The 23,719-nt window shown below is 45.2% G+C and overlaps 1 protein-coding gene and 2 long non-coding RNA genes across 5 annotated transcripts in view; 1 reads left to right on the top strand and 2 right to left on the bottom strand.

Moving 5' to 3' along the window:
• The window catches only part of LOC114011636 (uncharacterized), a 41,782-nt gene extending 38,603 nt beyond the window's left edge, over positions 1-3,179 (top strand). Inside the window, exon 4 of one of the 2 annotated variants that reach the window (XR_003553626.2) lies at positions 2,431-3,179. This is a non-coding gene — a long non-coding RNA (uncharacterized LOC114011636). Of the gene's footprint in view, positions 1-1,794; positions 1,874-2,430 lie in introns of those variants that run through there. The other variant, XR_003553625.2, reaches the window with a different exon arrangement.
• BBOX1 (gamma-butyrobetaine hydroxylase 1) overlaps positions 1-23,719 on the bottom strand; it is a 42,049-nt gene that overhangs the window by 12,558 nt on the left and 5,772 nt on the right. For both annotated transcript variants that reach the window (XM_055814032.1, XM_055814031.1), the window contains exons 3-5: positions 22,311-22,723; positions 20,611-20,725; positions 1,872-2,070 (exon numbers count right to left, since the gene is read on the bottom strand). In XM_055814032.1, coding sequence (XP_055670007.1) covers positions 1,872-2,070; positions 20,611-20,725; positions 22,311-22,673 — 677 coding nt within the window. In that variant the 5' untranslated portion in view covers positions 22,674-22,723. The remainder of the gene's footprint in view (positions 1-1,871; positions 2,071-20,610; positions 20,726-22,310; positions 22,724-23,719) is intronic.
• Positions 7,688-17,479, bottom strand: LOC114011638 (uncharacterized). The gene is made up of 2 exons (XR_003553628.2): positions 13,299-17,479; positions 7,688-7,937 (listed from the first exon to the last, which is right to left on the bottom strand). It is a non-coding gene; the product is annotated as an uncharacterized LOC114011638 (long non-coding RNA).

Below are 23,719 nucleotides of genomic sequence, written 5' to 3' on the forward strand. Positions count from 1 at the left end.
AACGATGAAAGTTTAAAATAGGCTGCCAAATGTAGAAGTGCTTGACATTAAGAATGCTTTTTTTAACATTAGAAAAAATACCCTAGCACTGGATGAGGTTTTTGAGTCAAGCAGGGGGTTCTGTTCCCACTTATTTCAGTAGGATTAACCTGACTGCATCCCAATTAATGTTGAAAACCACTTTTCCTTCTGGCACAGTAAACAGAAAGAGGAAACCACACCTTAGTGAAAGTGTATTATCTTAACTACCCTAGTACATTTATATGTTACTCCCTTTAAAGCTTTGCAAATATTTATTATGGCTGCTGGAAATGGCAAAAAAAGCTTCATAATATTAACATTATAAAAAATTCCATCCTGTCCTCTTGGAAGACAATAAAAAAAAATTAATTAAAAATGCCATTCTCACAGGCTGTTCTACGTCCTATGAGTTCACTTCAGTTTCTGCCAATTTCTGAAAAATTTCTTGAGGCAGCTTTCCTGATTTGAAGCGGGGGGACTGAAATTCTGCACAAACCGGTTGACTTTCAACATAAATGAAACAAAAATGAAGGACTGTTCAGAAGCAACTTATACACTGCTAGACATTGCTAGTATATCAGAATAGCAATTTCTCTGCCTCTTGGAAATTGTTTACTAAATCTAAAAACCGGCAGCATCACTGACGTCTTTTCCCATAGCTGATGATGGAGAAATACTTGCAAAATGAATATGTAACAGTAAGACTTAATAAGCATCATAGGTTGAAAAAGGGACCTTTCGTTCACCTTCCCTTCGCCTCATAATTAACATTCTGAGTTAATGTATTTTTCGTGGTGTCACGGTGCTGCTTTGTACCTCACCTGCATTACGTGTGCCAGCAGGGATCGTATGTGCCTCCACGCAGGAGTGTGCAGGGGCAGATCTTTCCTCCTGACTTGCAGTCTCGAGGGACTGTGGTATTTCTGGCGAAGGTTGAATTTTTTTTCCCACTTCCATTTATTTAAGATTTTTTTTTTTTTTTTTTTTTTTTTTTTTAAGGCAAGGGAGAAGCCCCTGGTTATTGCACACGTGGTTTGTTAGCTTATTCTCTGAACTGGAGGTAAAATCCAAGTGAAGAAGAACTCTTGCCATAATTTTTATTATCTTTTTCTGTTACAGGGGAGAAGGGACCTTTACAGAGAGTGAGGGACAGTGCAATACGTTAGCTATGACACTGCTCCTTCGCTTAGCTAGATGGAGGTCACTGCCTCAGCTTAGCAAGATGTGAGCTACCATCATCATTTGCTTACTCGCCTAGTAGGTGCTTGAGGAGGCAGGCGTTCATTTATCACCTCTGGGCATCAAAATGATGATTTACAGGTTCCTGCTTGCACTCCTGCAGGCTGAGCTCTTCCTTTTGCAAAAAGAAAAGCAGTTGAAAGCAGTGAAACAGGTACTCTGACCATCTTCTTGGTGATGTGAGACACAACGTCATCACCTAAGTATTACCTATTTCCATGACTCAAACTCAGGCTAAGAGAAAGTTTCAGTACAGATAGATTCCAATGTTCAGAAGGGGACTGGATTAGGGATTTTTGATTTTGTTCTGTGGTATATGTAAGTAGCTTTTTTGTGATTATCTTTTATTTGATGTAATCTGTTTTCAGGCATTTTTCCTTCTCTCGGCAGTTAGTATTATTGCTGCTTTTCTTCACATACCCTACCTGTGACAGCAAAGCAGTTCTCTCACACAAAATATTAATTGATGGCCATATTTTGTAACACACAAAGAAAAAAAATCACCTTGCTTTATGAAATTAATCCACAAAACAGGTCCAGCAAGCTGAATTGAAGTACATTAGCGGTGATTCCATAGCCAGCAAAGCACAGATATTAAAACCCAAACTCACCCATAGAAGGTAAGACGCAGGAACCCGATCCTGTGGCCAAGTTTAACCAGCTCTCCCTGCCTGGCAGCAGCTCCCGTGAGCAGCACGATCCCGACTCTTTTCAGGGTGCACAGCCACTTGTATGTGCTTTCGTCGTTGTACATGACTTCTTCAAAAGGCAGTTTGGGAAGCTGCAGGTCTGAGCCCCAGTGCTGGCATTCTGAAAGGGAAAAGCACAGGGAAGCACGTGCTGAAGCTGGTTTAGCACCGAAGCTCAGGGCACAGGTGGAGGGTGGAGGGGGTGGGATTTACACACAGTTGTGAATCCACCCCCAACCCCGCAGTCAGAGGCACCTGGGACTGGGTCCTGAGGCTGCGCCGAGAACCAGCAGTCGGTATCGTGAAGTTCAGCAAAGCGTTGTAGTCAAATCTTAACCTGGAAGCTGAAGGAAAGACCATTTGAAAGGGAGATTTTTGTTAACTACATTAGAAACGTGCATATTCATTTTTCTGTCTGTAGCAGTGAACCACAAGAGTGAAATTTTGAAACTAAGACTGTTTTTGAATGTTTCTTGTCTAGGATAAAATACCATGGAGCACCGCAACATCTCCCCCAGACGTGTCGCTGTATGGACATATAACAACTAGCAGATTATATTCCTGATGAAGGAACAGGAGAAGACGCATCGGTATAACGGCTTAGAAGCAGAGTAACTACATGAATTGCAAAAATGTATGTTTTGCAATTTTTAAAATTTGAAAAAAGAAAACTGCAAAAATTTTCTGTTGTAGATTTGTCTTCATCAGATCATATTCTGTTATATTAAACTTTGCAGGACGGTGTTAATCCTTGTCTGTCTGCAGATTATTATTTTTTTTGTGAGCTTTTGACTTATTTCTGGAAGATGCAAAGACGTTAATAAAACCCGAGCGCTGCCAGAAGGTAAAGAAAATGATAGAGTGATTGTGTGATGAGCAAGAAATTATGTCATGCCCAATCTCGGACAAAATTAATTATAGGAGCGTACGACTGTGGAATAGCGGTAAAGCAGCCACACCATAACCAGCCCCTAAACAGCCCCTGTGCAGGAGGAGCCCCAGGGCCGCTGCTGGGAGCAGGCACCGACCTGCAGAAGGAAACTGCCCCCCAGCTCTTCCCTTCTCCCCCCCGAGCAGCGCAGGCGGCCAGCGCAGCCCCCAGGGCTGGCGGGGCGGGGAAATGGGGGCAGCGGCAAGGGAGAGGCCGCGCAGCCTCGTCCTGCAGGGGTGTCCCCCCGCCCCAGCTGGGGGCAGCTGGGCCGGCCTGTGAGTGGGTCCCTGCCACGAGTGGGTCCCCGCCGAGAGTGGGTCCCTGCCGAGAGTGGGTCCCCGCCGAGAGTGGGTCCCCGCCGAGAGTGGGTCCCTGCCCTGAGTGGGTCCCTGCCCTGAGTGGGTCCCTGCCCACAGCTGTACCTGCACCTTCAGACGCAGCCGGGGGCAGCCCGAGCGCCCGGGCGCTCCTGCGGGCACAGCCGTGCCCTGAGACCGTGCCAGGGTCACCCGAGGACAATCAGTCAGCCCTGGGGGGTACTCGAGGTCAAACCGGAGTTGTGCAAGGTCAAACTAGAGGCCCCTGGGGTTACTCGAGGTGAAACCAGGGTTACCAGAGGTCAAACTGAGGCCCCGGGGTTACTTGAGGTCAAACTGCCTTTTTAGGAACACGCCGGGGTCATCTGAGGACACCAATTAGCATATGGGGTTACTAGAGGTCAACTTTACCCAAAATCTTGGACTCAGGGGTCATCTGAGGACAACCACTTAGCCCCCGGGGGGTTACTAGGGGGCAAACCGGGGTTACTCGAGGTCAAACTGAGGCCCCCGGGGTTATTTGAGGTCAACTTGAGGTTACCAGAGATCAAATCGAGGCCCCCGAGGTTACCAGAGGTCAAACTGAGGCCCCGGGGTTACTTGAGGTCAAACTGCCTTTTTAGGAACACGCCGGGGTCATCTGAGGACACCAATTAGCATATGGGGTTACTAGAGGTCAACTTTACCCAAAATCTTGGACTCAGGGGTCATCCGAGGACAGCCACTTAGCCCCCGGGGGGTTACTAGAGGGCAAACCGGGGTTACTCGAGGTCAAACTGAGGCCCCCGGGGTTATTTGAGGTCAACTTGAGGTTACCAGAGATCAAATCGAGGCCCCCGAGGTTACCAGAGGTCAAACTGAGGCCCCCGGGGTTACTTGAGGTCAAACTGCCTTTTTTAGGAACACGCCGGGGTCATCTGAGGACACCAATTAGCATATGGGGTTACTAGAGGTCAACTTTACCCAAAATCTTGGACTCAGGGGTCATCTGAGGACAACCACTTAGCCCCCGGGGGGTTACTAGGGGGCAAACCGGGGTTACTCGAGGTCAAACTGAGGCCCCCGGGGTTATTTGAGGTCAACTTGAGGTTACCAGAGATCAAATCGAGGCCCCCGAGGTTACCAGAGGTCAAACTGAGGCCCCGGGGTTACTTGAGGTCAAACTGCCTTTTTAGGAACACGCCGGGGTCATCTGAGGACACCAATTAGCATATGGGGTTACTAGAGGTCAACTTTACCCAAAATCTTGGACTCAGGGGTCATCCGAGGACAGCCACTTAGCCCCCGGGGGGTTACTAGAGGGCAAACCGGGGTTACTCGAGGTCAAACTGAGGCCCCCGGGGTTATTTGAGGTCAACTTGAGGTTACCAGAGATCAAATCGAGGCCCCCGAGGTTACCAGAGGTCAAACTGAGGCCCCCGGGGTTACTTGAGGTCAAACTGCCTTTTTTAGGAACACGCCGGGGTCATCTGAGGACACCAATTAGCATATGGGGTTACTAGAGGTCAACTTTACCCAAAATCTTGGACTCAGGGGTCATCTGAGGACAACCACTTAGCCCCCGGGGGGTTACTAGGGGGCAAACCGGGGTTACTCGAGGTCAAACTGAGGCCCCCGGGGTTATTTGAGGTCAACTTGAGGTTACCAGAGATCAAATCGAGGCCCCCGAGGTTACCAGAGGTCAAACTGAGGCCCCGGGGTTACTTGAGGTCAAACTGCCTTTTTAGGAACACGCCGGGGTCATCTGAGGACACCAATTAGCATATGGGGTTACTAGAGGTCAACTTTACCCAAAATCTTGGACTCAGGGGTCATCCGAGGACAGCCACTTAGCCCCCGGGGGGTTACTAGAGGGCAAACCGGGGTTACTCGAGGTCAAACTGAGGCCCCCGGGGTTATTTGAGGTCAACTTGAGGTTACCAGAGATCAAATCGAGGCCCCCGAGGTTACCAGAGGTCAAACTGAGGCCCCCGGGGTTACTTGAGGTCAAACTGCCTTTTTTAGGAACACGCCGGGGTCATCTGAGGACACCAATTAGCATATGGGGTTACTAGAGGTCAACTTTACCCAAAATCTTGGACTCAGGGGTCATCTGAGGACAACCACTTAGCCCCCGGGGGGTTACTAGGGGGCAAACCGGGGTTACTCGAGGTCAAACTGAGGCCCCCGGGGTTATTTGAGGTCAACTTGAGGTTACCAGAGATCAAATCGAGGCCCCCGAGGTTACCAGAGGTCAAACTGAGGCCCCCGGGGTTACTTGAGGTCAAACTGCCTTTTTTAGGAACACGCCGGGGTCATCTGAGGACACCAATTAGCATATGGGGTTACTAGAGGTCAACTTTACCCAAAATCTTGGACTCAGGGGTCATCCGAGGACAACCGCTTAGCCCCCGGGGGGTTACTAGGGGGCAAACCGGGGTTACTCGAGGTCAAACTGAGGCCCCCGGGGTTATTTGAGGTCAACTTGAGGTTACCAGAGATCAAATCGAGGCCCCCGAGGTTACCAGAGGTCAAACTGAGGCCCCCGGGGTTACTTGAGGTCAAACTGCCTTTTTTAGGAACACGCCGGGGTCATCTGAGGACACCAATTAGCATATGGGGTTACTAGAGGTCAACTTTACCCAAAATCTTGGACTCAGGGGTCATCCGAGGACAACCGCTTAGCCCCCGGGGGGTTACTAGGGGGCAAACCGGGGTTACTCGAGGTCAAACTGAGGCCCCCGGGGTTATTTGAGGTCAACTTGAGGTTACCAGAGATCAAATCGAGGCCCCCGAGGTTACCAGAGGTCAAACTGAGGCCCCCGGGGTTACTTGAGGTCAAACTGCCTTTTTTAGGAACACGCCGGGGTCATCTGAGGACACCAATTAGCATATGGGGTTACTAGAGGTCAACTTTACCCAAAATCTTGGACTCAGGGGTCATCTGAGGACAACCACTTAGCCCCCGGGGGGTTACTAGGGGGCAAACCGGGGTTACTCGAGGTCAAACTGAGGCCCCCGGGGTTATTTGAGGTCAACCTGAGGTTACTAGAGATCAAATCGAGGCCCCCGAGGTTACCAGAGGTCAAACTGAGGCCCCCGGGGTTACTTGAGGTCAAACTGCCTTTTTTAGGAACACGCCGGGGTCATCTGAGGACACCAATTAGCATATGGGGTTACTAGAGGTCAACTTTACCCAAAATCTTGGACTCAGGGGTCATCTGAGGACAACCACTTAGCCCCCGGGGGGTTACTAGGGGGCAAACCGGGGTTACTCGAGGTCAAACTGAGGCCCCCGGGGTTATTTGAGGTCAACTTGAGGTTACCAGAGATCAAATCGAGGCCCCCGAGGTTACCAGAGGTCAAACTGAGGCCCCCGGGGTTACTTGAGGTCAAACTGCCTTTTTTAGGAACACGCCGGGGTCATCTGAGGACACCAATTAGCATATGGGGTTACTAGAGGTCAACTTTACCCAAAATCTTGGACTCAGGGGTCATCTGAGGACAACCACTTAGCCCCCGGGGGGTTACTAGGGGGCAAACCGGGGTTACTCGAGGTCAAACTGAGGCCCCCGGGGTTATTTGAGGTCAACTTGAGGTTACCAGAGATCAAATCGAGGCCCCCGAGGTTACCAGAGGTCAAACTGAGGCCCCCGGGGTTACTTGAGGTCAAACTGCCTTTTTTAGGAACACGCCGGGGTCATCTGAGGACACCAATTAGCATATGGGGTTACTAGAGGTCAACTTTACCCAAAATCTTGGACTCAGGGGTCATCCGAGGACAGCCACTTAGCCCCCGGGGGGTTACTAGAGGGCAAACCGGGGTTACTCGAGGTCAAACTGAGGCCCCCGGGGTTATTTGAGGTCAACTTGAGGTTACCAGAGATCAAATCGAGGCCCCCGAGGTTACCAGAGGTCAAACTGAGGCCCCCGGGGTTACTTGAGGTCAAACTGCCTTTTTTAGGAACACGCCGGGGTCATCTGAGGACACCAATTAGCATATGGGGTTACTAGAGGTCAACTTTACCCAAAATCTTGGACTCAGGGGTCATCTGAGGACAACCACTTAGCCCCCGGGGGGTTACTAGAGGGCAAACCGGGGTTACTCGAGGTCAAACTGAGGCCCCCGGGGTTATTTGAGGTCAACTTGAGGTTACTAGAGGTCAAATCGAGGCCCTGGGGGTTACATGAGGTTAAACTTGCCCTCTAATGCCCTCCCAGATGAAGTACAACCTCTGGCCCGTTATTTATGTGTCCCTGCTGATGTGCATGAACCATTTTGCAACGCAGAGCAGAGCTGGAGGAGCTTCCTACCACTGGCGCTGCCTCCCACTTCCCTCTAGGTGTATTTTGCTTGTTTGTTTGTAACGTTGGTAAACCTTAACCATGTGGGATGGGGTTTTCTATGGCAGCATCCACCAAAAAGTGTTTCAGCAACAGCCGAAGTGGATCCAGAGCCTACAGCTGTGAAGATAAATCTACATCAGCCAAGTCAAAATTTTCACACTGGCTTAGTGGAGTAGCTTCAGTGCTTTTATTCTTTCAAGTGTCAATTTTGGCATGTAAGTTGGTCACATCTTAGGAACGTACACTGGCTATTCCTGTGAAACTTGTCAAGTTTGGCCAGTGCTTACAGCTTTGGAAAATATCACCTTGCAGATGCTCCACAGACATTTTTTTCAGTTTGGCAGCAAAATTGTCCCAATATTCCTTTCACCCTGAGCAGGCTCCACAGCTGGGGTGAAGGATATAGCAGCACCACTGCAAAACACAGATGAGGAAAGTAATATCTGTGTAAAATTAGCACACTCACATGAAACAAGGCCAAATACAGACCATCTGTGTGTTTCAAAAATTGTGTAATTCTAACTTCAAACTTCCATTCCCCTGGGACTCATCTCACCTGTCACCTTCAGAATATTCTGAAGTATGAAAAGAGATATAATAATGATAAATAATACTGAGAAATCATAATGGTAAATAATACTAATACTAATAATATGATTGCTCTTCCCCAAGTGATGGGACGTGTCACTGACTTTCCCAGAGTGATGTATAACCGAGAATCAGCCCAATATTCATACTTTCCATTATTTCACAAATAATTTTCCACAAATTCAAATTACATTCATCTCATACCATTAGCATACAAGAGATTTAGAAAAAAATACTGATTGACTCATTTGTCCATGTGGAGAAGCTACGACAAATCGGGATGCTGCAGGAAGAACCTCTTTGTTAGCCATCTATTTAAAACTACTCCAGTCAGGTACATTTTAACATTTTCAGACACATTTGAAATCAAATTAATTTCTTTCAATAAAAGGCAGTGCTATAGCCACTCATTAGTACAGGCAAAGCCACATAATAACTAAACACCACATTTCTTTATTTTGGCCTCAGTATTCATAGGCCAAGATCAGTTTGTTAAAATAATAAAGATTGTTCCCCCCAGCCCATTTCCACCCCCCCCCCTTCCAGACTAACCCTGCCAGACAACCCTAAAACAGGTATCACCTAAGTTTTAATGGCTCCAGTGCATTCAGCCAGGAACTCAAGGGATCGGTAATGTAAGACAGAAAGCAAAAAGGCAGGAAATTAATCATGGAACCCAAAGCACAGCTTCTCACCAGGACACTTTCTGGACTTTGCCAGTTCTTAATGCAATTAATTTTAATTTAATTTGTCTGTGCTACTGGCAGAGGACACTGGAAGCCACAGTTGTGGGTCACATTGGATACTTTACCACGAAAGGTGACTTTCCTCCACAGCTGAAAGATCTCCAGAGAAAGTCCTAAAATACCACGTGGTGTCCCTGGATCACTGAGCCCATCCTGGTCTTCTGTTTATTCATGGAGCATTTAAAATGGTACAGGGAGTTTAACATAGAACCGGGTTTAAAGCCAAGTGAAATGGCTGCCCGTGCACCTGAAAGAAAGCTGCTACAGGGACTCTGTAGTGATGTTATTGTTAACAAGCTGCATTTGTAAGCATTGTTAGTAAATTAAAAATGAAACAACTACAGGTTTACCAGTGTAAATGAATCTTAGGTCAAGATACAGCTTTTATTAAGCTGCCTTGCTAGAAGGCATCAGCAGTAATTGTTTTTTCCCTTGCATTTGCACTACTATTGTCTACGTATATTTATGATACCAGATACACACCCCACACATACCAGTAGCTCTAATATGGAAAAAGTTGTTATTAACAAGTGGTACTATTTCCTCAGAAACTGGTGTTTCTGTTGTAAAGCTGTTTTTAATGCTTATAACCGTAGCAAAAGATAATCTTTTGGGCTGACTATTTTTTCATGCCAAAGATTTCTTTCTTTGAATTTATGGAGAGAACAGTCAAGTCAAAAGGCTTGGCTGTATCTTAGAACAGAACTGAGCACGGCAGTACACTTTTTGCTCATGTTTGAAAAAAAAAATCCAGCAAAGGCTCTAATTCCTCTGATTTTAGTGACTGAGGCAATGTGAGAAATACATTTTGGTGAATCCCCCCCTACCCCAAGCTTGCTGAGGTCCAAGTCCACGAGGAGACTTGGTAGCAGACCTTCCTACAGCTTCCCAGCTGCAAGTGTCCCCACCGCTGTGCTGCCCAGGCACCTGCCTAGCCGCTGCCGGAGGCTGCCTGTGGATGCGGCCATCTGGGGAGAGACGAGAAGGAAAGATGAGGATGAGCTGAGCCATTCCCCTGCTCTCCGTTAAAGCCTCTGTCCCAGGCCCCTGAGAGGGGAAGAGGTGAACTGAACAGTGCGAGAAGCTGTCTAGGGAGGAGGAGGTGCATTACCTGGGGAAAAACTCAGGGAAGCTGAAGTGGGGACACTGACTGGTAGGAAGAAGGTGACTCTGGAGACTGAGTAAAAACTGCTGCTGGCTGCAGGGGAAACTGGAGCCAAGGAAGAGGAGCTAGGCTACCTGCTTGGCAACGACAGTTAATAGTTTAGTGACAGCAGCCTGGTGCTGGGAGCTGAAAACAAAGTGAGAGACCTCCAGAAGACACTGAGGCTGTCCTAACGGAATGACCAGAGCACAGACCCTTTTCCTCCCCTTTTGCATAAATAGCCAGAAAACGGCAGCAGATGCCTGGCACTGAGACACAACCAGCGACACCTCACAGGTAAGGTCTGGAGTTAAAACACTGCCCAGGGAGCAGCGTAATTTATTTCCTGAGGGGTGTACAGAGCAGAAGGTGCTGAGAGGAGGGATGGCCCCGGCCCAGAGCGCCACTGCTGCCGAGCTCCCAGGTTCCGCACAGACCTCTGCCCTGCTCCTACCTCACACACTGCTGCTACCCCCTGAAACGTTCACACGGTGCATTTAGTTCTAATTCACAGGAAAAAATACTTTATCACTGAACAGAGAGCATGCAAGCCTTTATAACCCCGCACCATGACAGCACTCTGTCCCCTCCACAGATTTCAGCCGGGCTGGCTGCGGCAGCCACCGCTCACAGAGCTGCCAAGTGCCGCAGCTCAGCCGATTTCAGAAGCCGAAGAGCCCTGGTGATGGCGATACTACAGCCCCTTCGGTAACAACGCTGGGGCTGACATATTTGAGACTTTTTGTAGGGTATTAATAACTGTGTGTTAACTTGCAGGATGAGGAAATGAGGCGTGATCTGCCCGCTTGACCTGAAAAGCGGCGCTGCTGGCAGGTACCAAAGACCACTGGGACAGATACACCTGCCCTTCGACGTTACTGTAATGCACAGAAAGAGGTGTGAGGTATTTACCTTCTCCCCTGTATGAAAGAGCTATTTCAGATTTCTGTTCCCCGAATACAACACTCCCTTGCTCTCTTCTCATTAATTTCCACTTGTAATGTCTCACAAGTTTGCCAGTTTAGTGGTTTGTATGCACGAATAAACACATACACACATTCAAACTGAAGATGTCACACAGCAATGGGTAAACAGAACAAAGATGCTATCTTTCTTTTTTTTCTTCATAAATTTTGCATTGATTTTAGTATTTTGGAAAACTTAAAAAAATAGTGTTTTAAGTCAAGCATTCTCTTGAATGTTGAATCAGAGCTCTTATTCTTACAGTAAAGATGTAATTTGGTTTTCCCTCGCTTTTATGTATTTAATTTGAAGCTGCTTATTCTTAAGAGAGTGCACAATAAAGTGTGAAAGGATTTTATCTATTTCATAGAATAACTGTTTTGTTTAAATCACACCTGCATCAGAGTTTACTTGGTATTTTATCTAATTTTCAGTTAACTTGCCCAATCATTGATCACAGAGATTACGCACTAGAAACGAGATCATAAACATTGCAAAATTCAGATGGAATAATTTATAAAACATCTATATGTCTCTCTATTCCAAAATCCTTTCAGCGGACAGGAGTAATAAAAACTATTCCAAGCAGGTTTCAGAATGAGAGCTCCGGGGATTCCACCTGGTGACTGAGGGACATGCTGTACTTCAAAAAGATGTAAAGAGCCAGGTTTGGGGGGTTCTTTTTATTCTTTCTAGATATAGGTACCAAGTACAAAATGCAACGTGCTCATGAAAAAAGCAAACCCAGACACTACATAGTTACAACATTTTTCAACAGTTGCAAAGTCTGCAAATTTCCAGCCAGTGGTGCTCCTCTCCCCTTTGGCTAAGGCTGGTTAAAGACTGTCCAAGAAACACAACGCTCATACCCAAATAGAAGCTATCCACACAGACCATCTTTTATACTCTACCTCGTGTTTCAAAGCTGTTGTATGATTGACAAGCTGTTGAATTTCACAACATGTTCTCAAAAGGAAAAAAGGTGCAATCCTTGAGGAGAGATGTAATCTCACCTCATTAAATTCCTTTTGGAGACCACTCCATGGCCTGCTACTCACTGCTCCAGTGTGTTTAACTCAATATACATCCTTTCACACACCTGATGTATGGGTGAAAAATAAAATATGAATGTTCTCCTCCTTCTCTGTTAAAAGTTATGAAATTTAAATAGCTTTAGGTATGCTGTGTGAACTGCCAAGAATATCCCTTGAAAGGCAAATTCAAGCTTCAGTGTTGGTGCAGGTAAATAACCACGTGAAAACTAATGGAATAGTTAAGTTTCATCTTTTCCTTCCTAATCTTTCTTGCTGTCTTGCTAATAAATATTTTCCCAATCTTCCTTACATAAAACAAGGGGTAGAGGAATTTTAGTATTTCAAGGAATGCACCAACAGGTCTTCCCCCACTTTGGGATATAAATGTATGTACCTGGAATTTAACTACAGCTCCAGGAGCCCCAGGCATCCCCGAGTACACGGACTGTAGACTCCTCTTGTTCAAATTCCCAGTTCCCACCGTGCTTGCTAAAGGTTCCACCTAACACCGGGATGCCCCTTCTGCAGCCAATGGTGTTGGGTTTTGGGGTGGTTTTGGCTTTCGTTGCAAACACCCGCTTTGCAACAGCACTGCAAAACGGTGCACACTCAGCATACCCGCCTGGGACTGCCAACCCCTAGAGCAGATCTGGGGAGAACGTTCCAGCAACAGCCACCCAGCTGGCCTTCGTCCCCACCAGACCCCCTGCGGGGGAGGCTCTCACTTGGCCTCACATCTCCAGCCCTACGGAGCCGATTCAGACTGTTTCTGTAAGTAACATGCAAAAGCAGTCTTTTCTCTGTGTAAAAACAATCGGTGATGTGAATCCCGCCACGTACTGGGAATTTATCCTTTCCCAGACCCTGCAGTGTATCCAGGAGTCAACACTGCCTACTGGCTGAGATGTTTAAGCTTTACAGTACCACTACAACATGGAAATTGCAAAATTTCAAGGAAACAGAACTGTTCACTGATACTCTCCAGGCAGCTATTAAAACTGTCAAACGGTTCAAATAAAGCAGCTTCTTAGGCATTTTTCAATGTTTAGCTATTCTGTATTAAAAAAAAAACAACAAAAAAAAACCCCAAAAAACCAACAAACACCAAAACAAAACAAAGATAGAAAGTGGTAAATACAGTTAAATCCTGCCTAGCCAGGCTATAAACTCTGTTCTCAAAGTTCCAGTTTTCCCACAGGAATTCACTTCCAGTGAGAAGTGCAGCCAGCGTCCTTAGTAGTTTGTGTTTGTTTTTCTTTTTAAAAGTGTAGGCTGGTACACAAATTCTTATAAATCCTACCTCATGTTTCAGAGAAGAAAGGCTCCAAGTTCCCAGCCCTTCAGTGGCATCTTGATGCAGCCAAGAGCTTAGTCTTTCAGCTACTGCAGGAGTAACCTTTCCCCCTTGACATTTGCCAATGTACTCTGTAATGACACATGCCAAAAGCTGAAAATGGCTTTTGTACAGCTCTAAGTATTACTAATCTTGGGAAATGTTTGAAACGCAGCAGCAGTTGGTATCTGGGAGGAAAAAAATCCAGTGCAGCTTGTAAAGTTGTTGATATTAAAACATGGCTCACCTCAGGTCTTAAAATCTTCCTTTTAATTTGAAACATTTTATAGTTTATCTGAGCTCCAATTTTTACCTATTCTGAACAGCATTAAGAAAACCTGTTCACATAGGTTCACATGCTTTTGTATAGTGATGTATCCACCATGAACGTGGAAACAAACGGTTCCTCCTCTCGCTCCCCCTGCTCCCTGCACTTGAATCATTCACTGTTTCTAGACTAGTGATCATGCACAGTGCTTTCCAATGGGCACTTTGTAGTCTTTCTTCATGTATAGTGCCCAAAATTGACACATGCTCTGGAAGCCTTACTCCATCAACAGGAGCAGAAGGACTATTTGATCTTTTCTGCAGGTTAGGCTTCTCTTTGGGCTCAGCTGAAAGCAATGTCAGCCCTGAGCCCAAAAGTCTGCCAGCACAGGCTCAGATTCAGCCTGTGATCAGCACCAAGCCCACCCCACGCGGGCGGTCCTTTCTCTATCTTGCACTCAAACAGCTGCCGAGCTGCAGCATCCCACAGGAAACCCTGGTGCCATGACTGTGGTTGCTAAAGAAATATGATGGAGTCAAACTGCAGAGAGTGGTTTGGCTTAGATGCTTTTACTACATTGCTGCTGGAGCCTGAGCATTAGGCTAGATGAACAGGTCACCAGACTCATTAAAGCATTAAAGAATTTTTTACATTTTTACCATTTCTCCTATTTGCCAAGGTCATTTAGAACTGCAACCCTGATCCTTCAACACATTTCCAGTCAATCTCTGGTTGGTGTCATCTGCAAGTTTAATGCGGTTATTTCTTTCTATCATAGTCATAGATGAAAATAAGGAACAGTATTTCAGAAAGCACAGACCTTCGCAAAGCCCATCTTGATATATCGTTCTGCCTTGACGGTAAACCTTTACAGCTACTCTTTGACTGTTTTTTAAAGATGACACGTTTCCTTAGCGCATTCATGAAAATTTCATATGCAACAGTGACAAACGCTTTATGCTAAGAATATGAATCTGACCACTTTTTTTAATACTAAATATGCCAAAGAAAACAATGAAAAACAATCAAAAGACAAAGTTGCATACTCAGAGCACAAGCCAAACCACTGTCTTCACTACACAGCATAAAACTTTCAAAATATTAGAAAGGCATAATCACCCTGAACAGAAGAAGCAGATAAAATTTCAGAGCCATAACTAAAATAAAGTGGTTCGTTTGCAGGAATAAAGCCACAGAAAATGGGGTGAAACTTGCAGCATTTACATACCAGCTCAAGGCTGAAAGTGTAATAAATGTTTTTATTATTAGCAAAGTGGAAATTGGCTGAGAATCATACTGCCTTCCTGCAGCTGACTATCGGATGATTACTTATACCAGGTGCATACAGTAAATTGCAGAGTAGATTATATGGGGACTTCCTCATCATTTTAGCACAGAATTTCCTACAGCCTTTTTAATCTTTATGCTTTACATATTAGTAATTTTAGGGGTTTTTTGAGGGAGATCTTTGAGCTTGATTCAAACATATGGGCACCAGTTTTAATCCTTCTAGTAGCTGCAACAGATCGGAGGTCTGATTTCTAACACTGATGTCTGACATACACATGAACTATTTTTAAACAACTCCTATTTATTTGCATGAAAAGCAGGGAAGGAATTCTCCTGACTGGTCCCAGAGACCATTACAGCCAGGTAAGTCCAACAGTAGTAGGACAGAGACAAGTAATAGGGCTACACTAAAATAGGCAGCATTTATAAAGATCTCCTTCTCCACAGTCCCAGACAAAAATGTTAGTATGCTGCCCAATATTTACAACTTGACAAATTATCAGGTCCATAATTCTTTGGAAAAGGGACAGGAAAGCATACATCATAAAACCAAAAAAGAAAAGATCCTGTGATGTGAAGATATTTAAGTTCTTCCATTTAACAATATTTTTAAGAAGTCTATATAAAAGTCTTTGAAAATTCTGCATCCCACAGGGCATGTTATTCTCTCATATACTGAACAAAAGGAACTTTATTCCCATTTTTATCCACAAAGACCCTTCAGCCTGAAAATCTATCAAGAAGCTGCACTGAACAGAGACTGTATTTCTTGCCAGTCTTTCCTGGTGGTAATTGATCCCACTCATGTTCTTCATTATTTTATCATGTCAGCATAGCATGTTTTCTCCCGCTGCGTAACCACAGTTCATATAGTTTCCATTGTACTACAGTAGAAATCTAAGAACATACGGGCTGAAAGCTGAAGGGGTAAGAAAGATAGGAATGAGCCATTAGTGCCTGGGTAGCCTTAGGTCTCACTTGCACAGCACAGCTGCAGTAGCCAGGTTAAAAATCTTGATGTTTACAAAGGTAGCTGAACAATTCGTAAGGGACAAAACCAAAGGCTTTGTAGAATTATTTTGTGTCTTCATTGATCATTCACATTATGACTAATAAAGCTACAGATCTACAAGCTTTGCAAAATGGTAAGAATTAAATGTGTTTGAAAGAATTAATGAGTCACCGTCTCTTTCAATTTCAGAAAAATAAAATGGGGGTGCAGGGGAGAAAAAAAGAATCCCATTTCTTGATCAGACTGGGTTAGTCATAAAAAGTCACCTATACTGGACTTTGCACAAAATGAGAAGATGGCCTTTGCTCAGTTCCTGCAGATGGCATACAGGCATCAATGAACACTCGGAATTATTCAGCATTTACTGTGCAAGCTGGGTCAGTGCTGGTTAAAGCTTTCTGTACTGGAGTCATGTGGGAAAGGAAGTCTAGACAGCATAGATTAATTTCCTTAATCTAAAATTAATTTGTCTACAATGTGTGCTTTAATGTTTGCTGAAGGCCAAGTGTATTTTTGCTGTATTGTGAATTATGTCTATGGCACCCTAAATTGTGGTGCAGCTCTTATTAATTACTACAGGATAAATTTTCAAATGACCGAACTCTTTTAGTAAAATATAACTTTTAACTTCTTCCTCTTGAAATTATAATCTCTCAGGACCTAACAGAGAAATGGAAAGCACTACTGATGCTGTTAACATTCTGACTCAAACTTTGGTGGAGCTGGATACACACCCAGCATCATTTTATCACATTTTAAAGGACAATCATAATCTGAAATCTTTAACCTCAAGTTAAAACCTTAACCTAACCTAAGGTCAAAAATATTAAGTAGCACCAGGTACTACCTCTGCTGAATCTTCTTCTCTACCCAAAAGGAAAATATAACTGTGATGTTATTGAACTTTTTTTTCTCCCACATCCTATTGATGGGATGCCAGTGTGCTGGAAAATAATCCTCAGCAAAAGCAATGTCATGAGAGGCTGGGTACTGGAAAGCACCTGTATACTCAATGTCTTCCACAAGCTTCCTCCACCACACACACAATCTGAGTTACAGAGAGACTGCACGAGGTAGTAAATCACTCCTGTAAAGTTCGTTGGGGAGGACACAAGTAAACAGGAGGGGAAAAAAAGTTATCTTTGAAACACCATAGCTGGAGAAGTAGAAGATGGCTCTTTTGTTGCTCTTATAAACAAATATCAGACTTTGCATACTACAGAGACAGGATCTGGCAGTGTTTTTAAAAGCAGAATCTTGATGTATTGCCACAGAGCTATAAGAGCTATTTATAGTCACTTCCATCATGCAGTGCAAATCTGACCTACTCTTCTGTGGGGAGCTGACCCTGGCTGGGGGCCTGGTGCCCACCCAAGCTCTGTCAGTGCCCTCCTCAGCCGGGCAGGGGAGAGGGAGCACAGCACCAGGCTGGTGGGTCGGGACAGGACAGGGAGATCGCTCCTACCATCGCTGTCACGGGCGAAACAGACTCAACTGGGGGAAAACTACTGTGATACCATTCAGATCAGAGCAGGGTAATGAGAAATACGAACAAATCTCAGAACACCTTCTCCCCACCCTTCCCTTCCTCCCAGGCTCAGCTTCACTCCCGATTTCCCTCCCGCCTCCCCCGAGCGGCGCAGGGGGATGGGAATGGGGGCTGCGGTCAGTCCATCCCACCCCACGGTGTCTCCGCCGCTCCTTCCTCCTCACGCCCTGCCCCTGCTCCAGCCTGGGGTCCCTCCCACGGGAGACAATCCTCTACACACTCCTCCGGCGTGAGCCCTTCCCCCGGCCGCAGCCCCTCACCCCCTGCCCCGGCGTGGGTCCCCCCCGGTGGGTGCCATCCTTCAGGCCCAGCCTGCTCCGGCGTGGGCCCCCCCGGGTCACGCGTCCTGCCAGCGACCCTGCCCCAGCCTGGGCTGCCCAGGGGGTCACAGCCCCGTCGGGCACCCCCTGCCCCGGCGTGGGGCTCTGCCCCCCGATACCCTCCGTGGGCTGGGGGCACAGCCTGCCCCGCCGGGGGCTTCCCATGGGCTGCCGGGAACCTCTGCTGCGGCGCCTGGAGCCCTCCTGCTCCTGCTGCACCGGCCTCAGTGTCAGCTGTTGCTCTCACAGTCTCACTCCTCTCTTCAACTGTTTTTTTTTGTGCAGATTTCCCCCCCACCACTTCTTAAACACGCTATCCCAGAGGCACTACCACCATCGCTGATGGGCTCAGCCTCGGCCAGTGGTGGGTCCGTCTCAGAGCCATCTGGCACCGGCTCTGTTGGACATGGGGGAAGCTTCTGGCATCTTCTCACAGAAGCCACCCCTGTTGCCCCCTGCTGCCAAAACCTTGACATACAACCCACTATGTCTTCTTTTTGGATTTGACATATGACTAACATCTTTCTTTTTGAATCAGAAATGATGAAAAAACATAAAAGCAACACCCAAAGCAAGTAACTTACTTTCAAAAAGACAGAAAAAAAGAGGTAGCCACAGCTACCCCAAAGTCAGCAGTGAAGGTTAACCTCAAACTACAGCAGTCTAGTGTGCTTGCTCTTGTATTTGTTGAACCAGCATGCAGGGCTGGCATTCCATCTCATTGTCCGTAATACTATCCTGCTGGGATATGATTAGCTACTTAAGGGCCTGTAATTTCCAGTGTGTGACTCCACTGACCAGAAGGAAGCAAATTCTAAACCTACCCTGATACACAATGAGAAACAGGTCTTAAACAGCCAGCCAGCAAACTCACACACTTTGTAACTGTAGCCTTTTTTTGCAACAGAAACCTGAGAAAAGCTGGGAGAAGCTGTCCGCCACAAGGAGCCAGCTCTGCTCTGAGAAGTGAGAAAGAGCAGAACGACACTACTGAGCAAAGCCAGAGTTAACGCGGGCCCTTACTTAGTACAACTTCTATAAACATATTTCTTCAGATATGGCATGGAAAACAGAATTTACAAAAGCATTGCCCAAAGAATAAAACATGTCTTTGGGGTATATTTTACCTGGACCACTCCAGTGCAGAAGAGCGGTAGCCAGTGGGAGAACTGGCCCCCAAAACAAGCATTGTATTTAGATGCTGAGAGCAAGCACTGTGTAAATGTGTGTGTGTGTAGCCAAATCACAGCCACTTAGACCTCATAATAGGGAGAGAAAAGTAGCATTACATCTGAAATCTCAGTTATTGATACCTTTCGCTAATAAACAACCAGAGATGTAGACTAATTTGCCTGGGCATTAATTAAAGCAGCACTCAATTTACATTGTTCCCTCAAAAGGCTACAAAACATCTTGCTAGCTTCCACAGCACCTTCATTTTCCCAAATAAATTTCTTACTACATGAGAAATCAAGTCTAGTTTCCCTGAATGAGGTTTGCATCTTCACCACGTTCATTCTGGGAACATGCCCAACCCTCTGAAATAGTAAACAGTGTAGTTTACTCTTGCCAGAGTTAAAGTAGACACGAACTTTTATATCACTAGGGGAAAAAAAGTTCCACTCCAAACAAAGAAGAGTCTGTTACAGGATCCACTGAAATGAACAGAAATATTACTCATCACTTAAGTTTTAAGCCAGTTATAAAAGGCTGAATCTTAAGAACTTACTTTTGTTTAGGAGAGCATGTGCTAAGAGCTAAGGCATATTTGACCTACAGAAATTTGGAAAGCTTACTGGCCCTTTCAGTTGTTCCTAATGTGCCAAAGCTCAGATGCAGGAGATACCTAGGGCCACATATTTTCCCATTTCTCTTCTTTCAGGGAAAAAACCCAAACCAACAAAATTTCTTTTCTTTGTTAGAATATAAACCACATGAATAAAGGAGCACAAACCAATCACAGATTTGCCTTTTGCTGAACTCCGAGGAAACTGATACCTGGATCTGAGTTTCACGCCATCAGCCTGCCTCTAGTTTCTTTTTCCTGAAGTAATATCCTGTTTTAACGGATACTGTTTTAACTCTGAATACAGACCCACAAATGTCTGCAAGAGCAAATCTCACAGGAACACTGTCAAGAGCAACAGCAGAAATCTTACAGGTTTTCACACATCTCATGCTTGCAATCTGAAAGGCTGCCAAAGGAATGATGATGTTCGTCATGACAAACCTAGTGGACCTATAATTATTGACTCAGACGGGTGAGTCATTTGTACTGGGTAAACATTACACTGCCCGTTGCACAAAATGCTTCATGACCCACAGTCAGCTCCTGTAATAAGTGTGGGACACGGCGCAAACACAGCCTGAACTTCAGCACTAGACGCTGCTAAGCAACACGGTTACTTTTTAACAGGTGGCCACAGAAAGGGAAAAATTATTTTGGTTATAACTCCCTTCCAATTCTGAATGATCTTTCTAAATCCAAGAATTTAAATAATTTAAACAGCACACGCACACTTGCATTTTCACATACACCACTGCTGGTCCACAAAACTCATTTTTGAGACCTACTGACCCTTTCTGGAAAGAAAAGGCTCTCAGGAAAGTAAACACAGCCCAACCAGTTGAAGTCTTCACAGGTCCTGAGGTTAGAAAAGGGAATGGGTAACCACAGGCTCCTGTTGAGCATGCACAGCCTGGCACTGAGTACCAAGAGCAGCTGCCACTGCTCCAGCTGGGTAGACCTGGTCCTCACACAAGTGGCTTACAGCTGGGACTGTCACCGTCAGATTATTTGTATTTGGAACAAACATTAGAGATATGCTTTGAATTCCTACCTGGTAAAAATAAATTTTCCCGCATTTCTGCTCTGGCTTCTTCAGAGAAGCACCGTTTTTTCAACCACTCAGCTTCATATTCACTTGCGTGTTCATCAGGCCACGTAATAGAGATCTTCCAGTATAAAAGAAAAGATAATTTTAAACAAAAAAAAATCAGAAAACATCACCTAGAACAAGAAACTCCTTTAGAAACTGCAGAAATTGTAATATTTAGATCAATAATATCACAGTTAAGCTTTTCCTGGAGCATAATGTAAAACAAGTAATGAAAACCCAACCTGAACATCATCCAAATTCTGACACCTTTTATAAATGCTTATTTCTACATGAACTCATGACCTAATTTCCTGTTTTGTGTGGGCTGCTTTCACTGTGGGAGCTGTGCTTAGCAGAAAGAGGAGAACCAGGGAAGTTGGCACATATCACTGGGGAGAATGCTTCACCACCACTCAGAAGAGAGAAAAAATGCCTTCCAAAACACTGACAGCTCATCAAAAAAGGACAAGACAGAAAGGCAAAAAAGAAATGATAGGAGAGAAATCGCTCCCCTAGTTATGAAAAGTCTGCCCTCTTTGAAATAAATTTAAAAAAGGCACTGTTTTTTTTTTTTTTTAATCCAGAAAAAAACATGGAAATAAAGCATATGCCTTTGCTTGTCATGAACTGCAAGAGCTCAGTGCAGCACATGATCTCAGCTGAATTCTCAAGGCTGTCCAGCAGATACTGATTCCCACGCCACATAATTCCACCCATTGACATGATGTGCTCTCCTCAGTTTCTGAGTATAAGTGGAAGCAGGCATTCCCTCTACTATTTTAACACATTTGCCTATTCAAATAATGAATTTATATGGCATTAATTCTAGTAACAATCAATCAATGTGGGAGCCCGGAATTCCTCAGTACAGACCTTCACCCTGCAGCTGAGCCATGCTCCCGTCTGGGTCAGCCTCTGCAAACACCCTGCAAACCCAGCCTGCAACGAGCCTGCCCCAGCTGCTGCAGCCTTGACTGCTGCATCTTTAACACATTTAAAACATCTTTAAGTGTAAAATGAAGGAAATGATTTTGCATATCAAAGGAGCAATGTATTGCTTTTAATATAACCCATAAAATTGAAATTATATATAAGGTTTTTATGTGGCAGGAAAGATTAAAATTCACAGGGAGGGCAGTTCCTGTCCTCTCTTGCCCAACAGCCTTCTCTTTTTCATGAACAAGTGTCAGATGCAGATAAAGACACCGGGCCAGCTCTGAATATTGGGTTCAACTTTGGTTTTGAGTGCTTGCTCCAAGATGAAGTATTTTGCACATTGGAAATGAGTTAAAGTGGTATTTTTGTTAGGGACCAAGGCCACCATCACTTTGCCACTTTTTTTTTTTATTATTTTCAAGCCATTTACTTAGAGAATAAAGGGGGGGGGGGGGGGAGGAAGTGCAAGGGTAATTAAATCTGTGGGGAATGCCTACATTTTCTTTTCAATGTCTAGTAATGAAGAAATACACAGCAGAATTTTTAAAAGCACAATTAGAGTCTAAAACCTGAAGCCTGGGTTTCTGCAGCCTCTGCATAACATCTGTAAAGTGAAGTCTCATATAAAAGTGGGAAGATCTGAGCTTCCTGGGCTCTAATTTACAGACTAACAAGCATTGTTAGACAGGTTTCATGAGAGGAAAAAAAAGGTTTGCTTCAAATACCTTTCTTCTATCTGCCACAGCAACTTCCTTCACCACGATGTTCACGTCCAGGTCCTCGATGAGCAGCCTGCGTGCCTTTGCCGAGCGCAGGAAGCACTGGGGACACTGGCAGTTGTCCCTCAGCCAGACGCAGGGGTAGCGGCTCTCGCTCCCGTCCTCCCACTCCACACGGATAAAATGACCCGTGTCCAAAGCTTCCACCTTCTGTATCCCCAGGTTCATGCTGAGCGACTGGGTGGCGTGGACCAGCGGTGCCGTGGTCCCGGCGAGCAGGCTCCTGCCCTTCTGTGCCGGCTGCAGGCAGCACACCCTGCTCCTGGGGACTTTGGCCCTCGGCAGGAGGTTAGCCACCACCCTCCACATTTTGGGTGCTTTAATGAAATCGTTGCAGGGAGAACGCCTTCGTGGACTACCTAAAACACCCAGAAGAGCATTCTATTACAGAAGGAGTCAGTAGAGCAAAAAGACCATTTTAAGATGATTCTCTTCCCTCCTTCTTTAGACCTTTAGGAATATTCACTATCTGTTGCTCACATTTTTTGAGGCGCAAAGGGTGTACTCAGACCCATCTATTAAAAAAACAGCTTAGTTTTGCAGGGCTTCAGTTTCATTCATCATCTTGTGTATCTTTTGTTTCTGCAGTCTGTTCAGTATGTATTGCACAAATAGCCCCTTTTAAAAAAACACCCTGAGATTAATCCCACAAATCCAAGGTAGAGGTTACTACCAACCATGTTCAAAAGCTGAAGTACACATACCTTAATTCCTGCTGTGGAAACTATGGAAAAGAGAGCACAGAATCCACCTCCCTGCAAGGAAAAGCTTTTTAAATGTGACTTCAGCTACAGCAATAGAGTTCTGCAAGAGCCTCCTTCTTTCACAGCTGGACTGCTTTCTATCGATACACTCTTTTATTTAAAGCTAGCTGCGTACTGCACTGCAGAAAGATGATGCATCCAAATTTTAGAAAAGAAGTTCTGGCCTAATGTTTTTCTTACTCAGAAAAATATTTGGTCTCCCCCTGAATCAATAAGTCATTACATATATTTTAATAGACTGCTCAACCATTTAAAATATTGCACATTTATTCAGTATTTTTTTCTGTTGTTTTTGTTCTTGAGATCACAGGGCAAATATTGATCCCTTGCCAGGGCCAGGGTCTCCCCAGTTGCCTTTGCACAGGGAAACCTCATTGGCTTCAGTATTTTGACTCACTAAGACCTATTTGAGTTATTAGAAGGTTTTTGAAATTTTTCCTTTGCTACAAGTTAGAACTACGTTATACAGGACCCTTGGGTCTCGTTTTTATTTCATTTGATTAAGTATAGCAAAGCAGAATACTGATTTCTACTTTCTCCTGTTTGCCTGCAGTAGCCTCATTGGAACCCGGTAATTACCAACCTTCACTT

Source organism: Falco peregrinus, chromosome 9 (genome assembly GCF_023634155.1).
Source record: "Falco peregrinus isolate bFalPer1 chromosome 9, bFalPer1.pri, whole genome shotgun sequence".
Classification (NCBI taxonomy): Eukaryota; Metazoa; Chordata; class Aves; order Falconiformes; family Falconidae; genus Falco; species Falco peregrinus.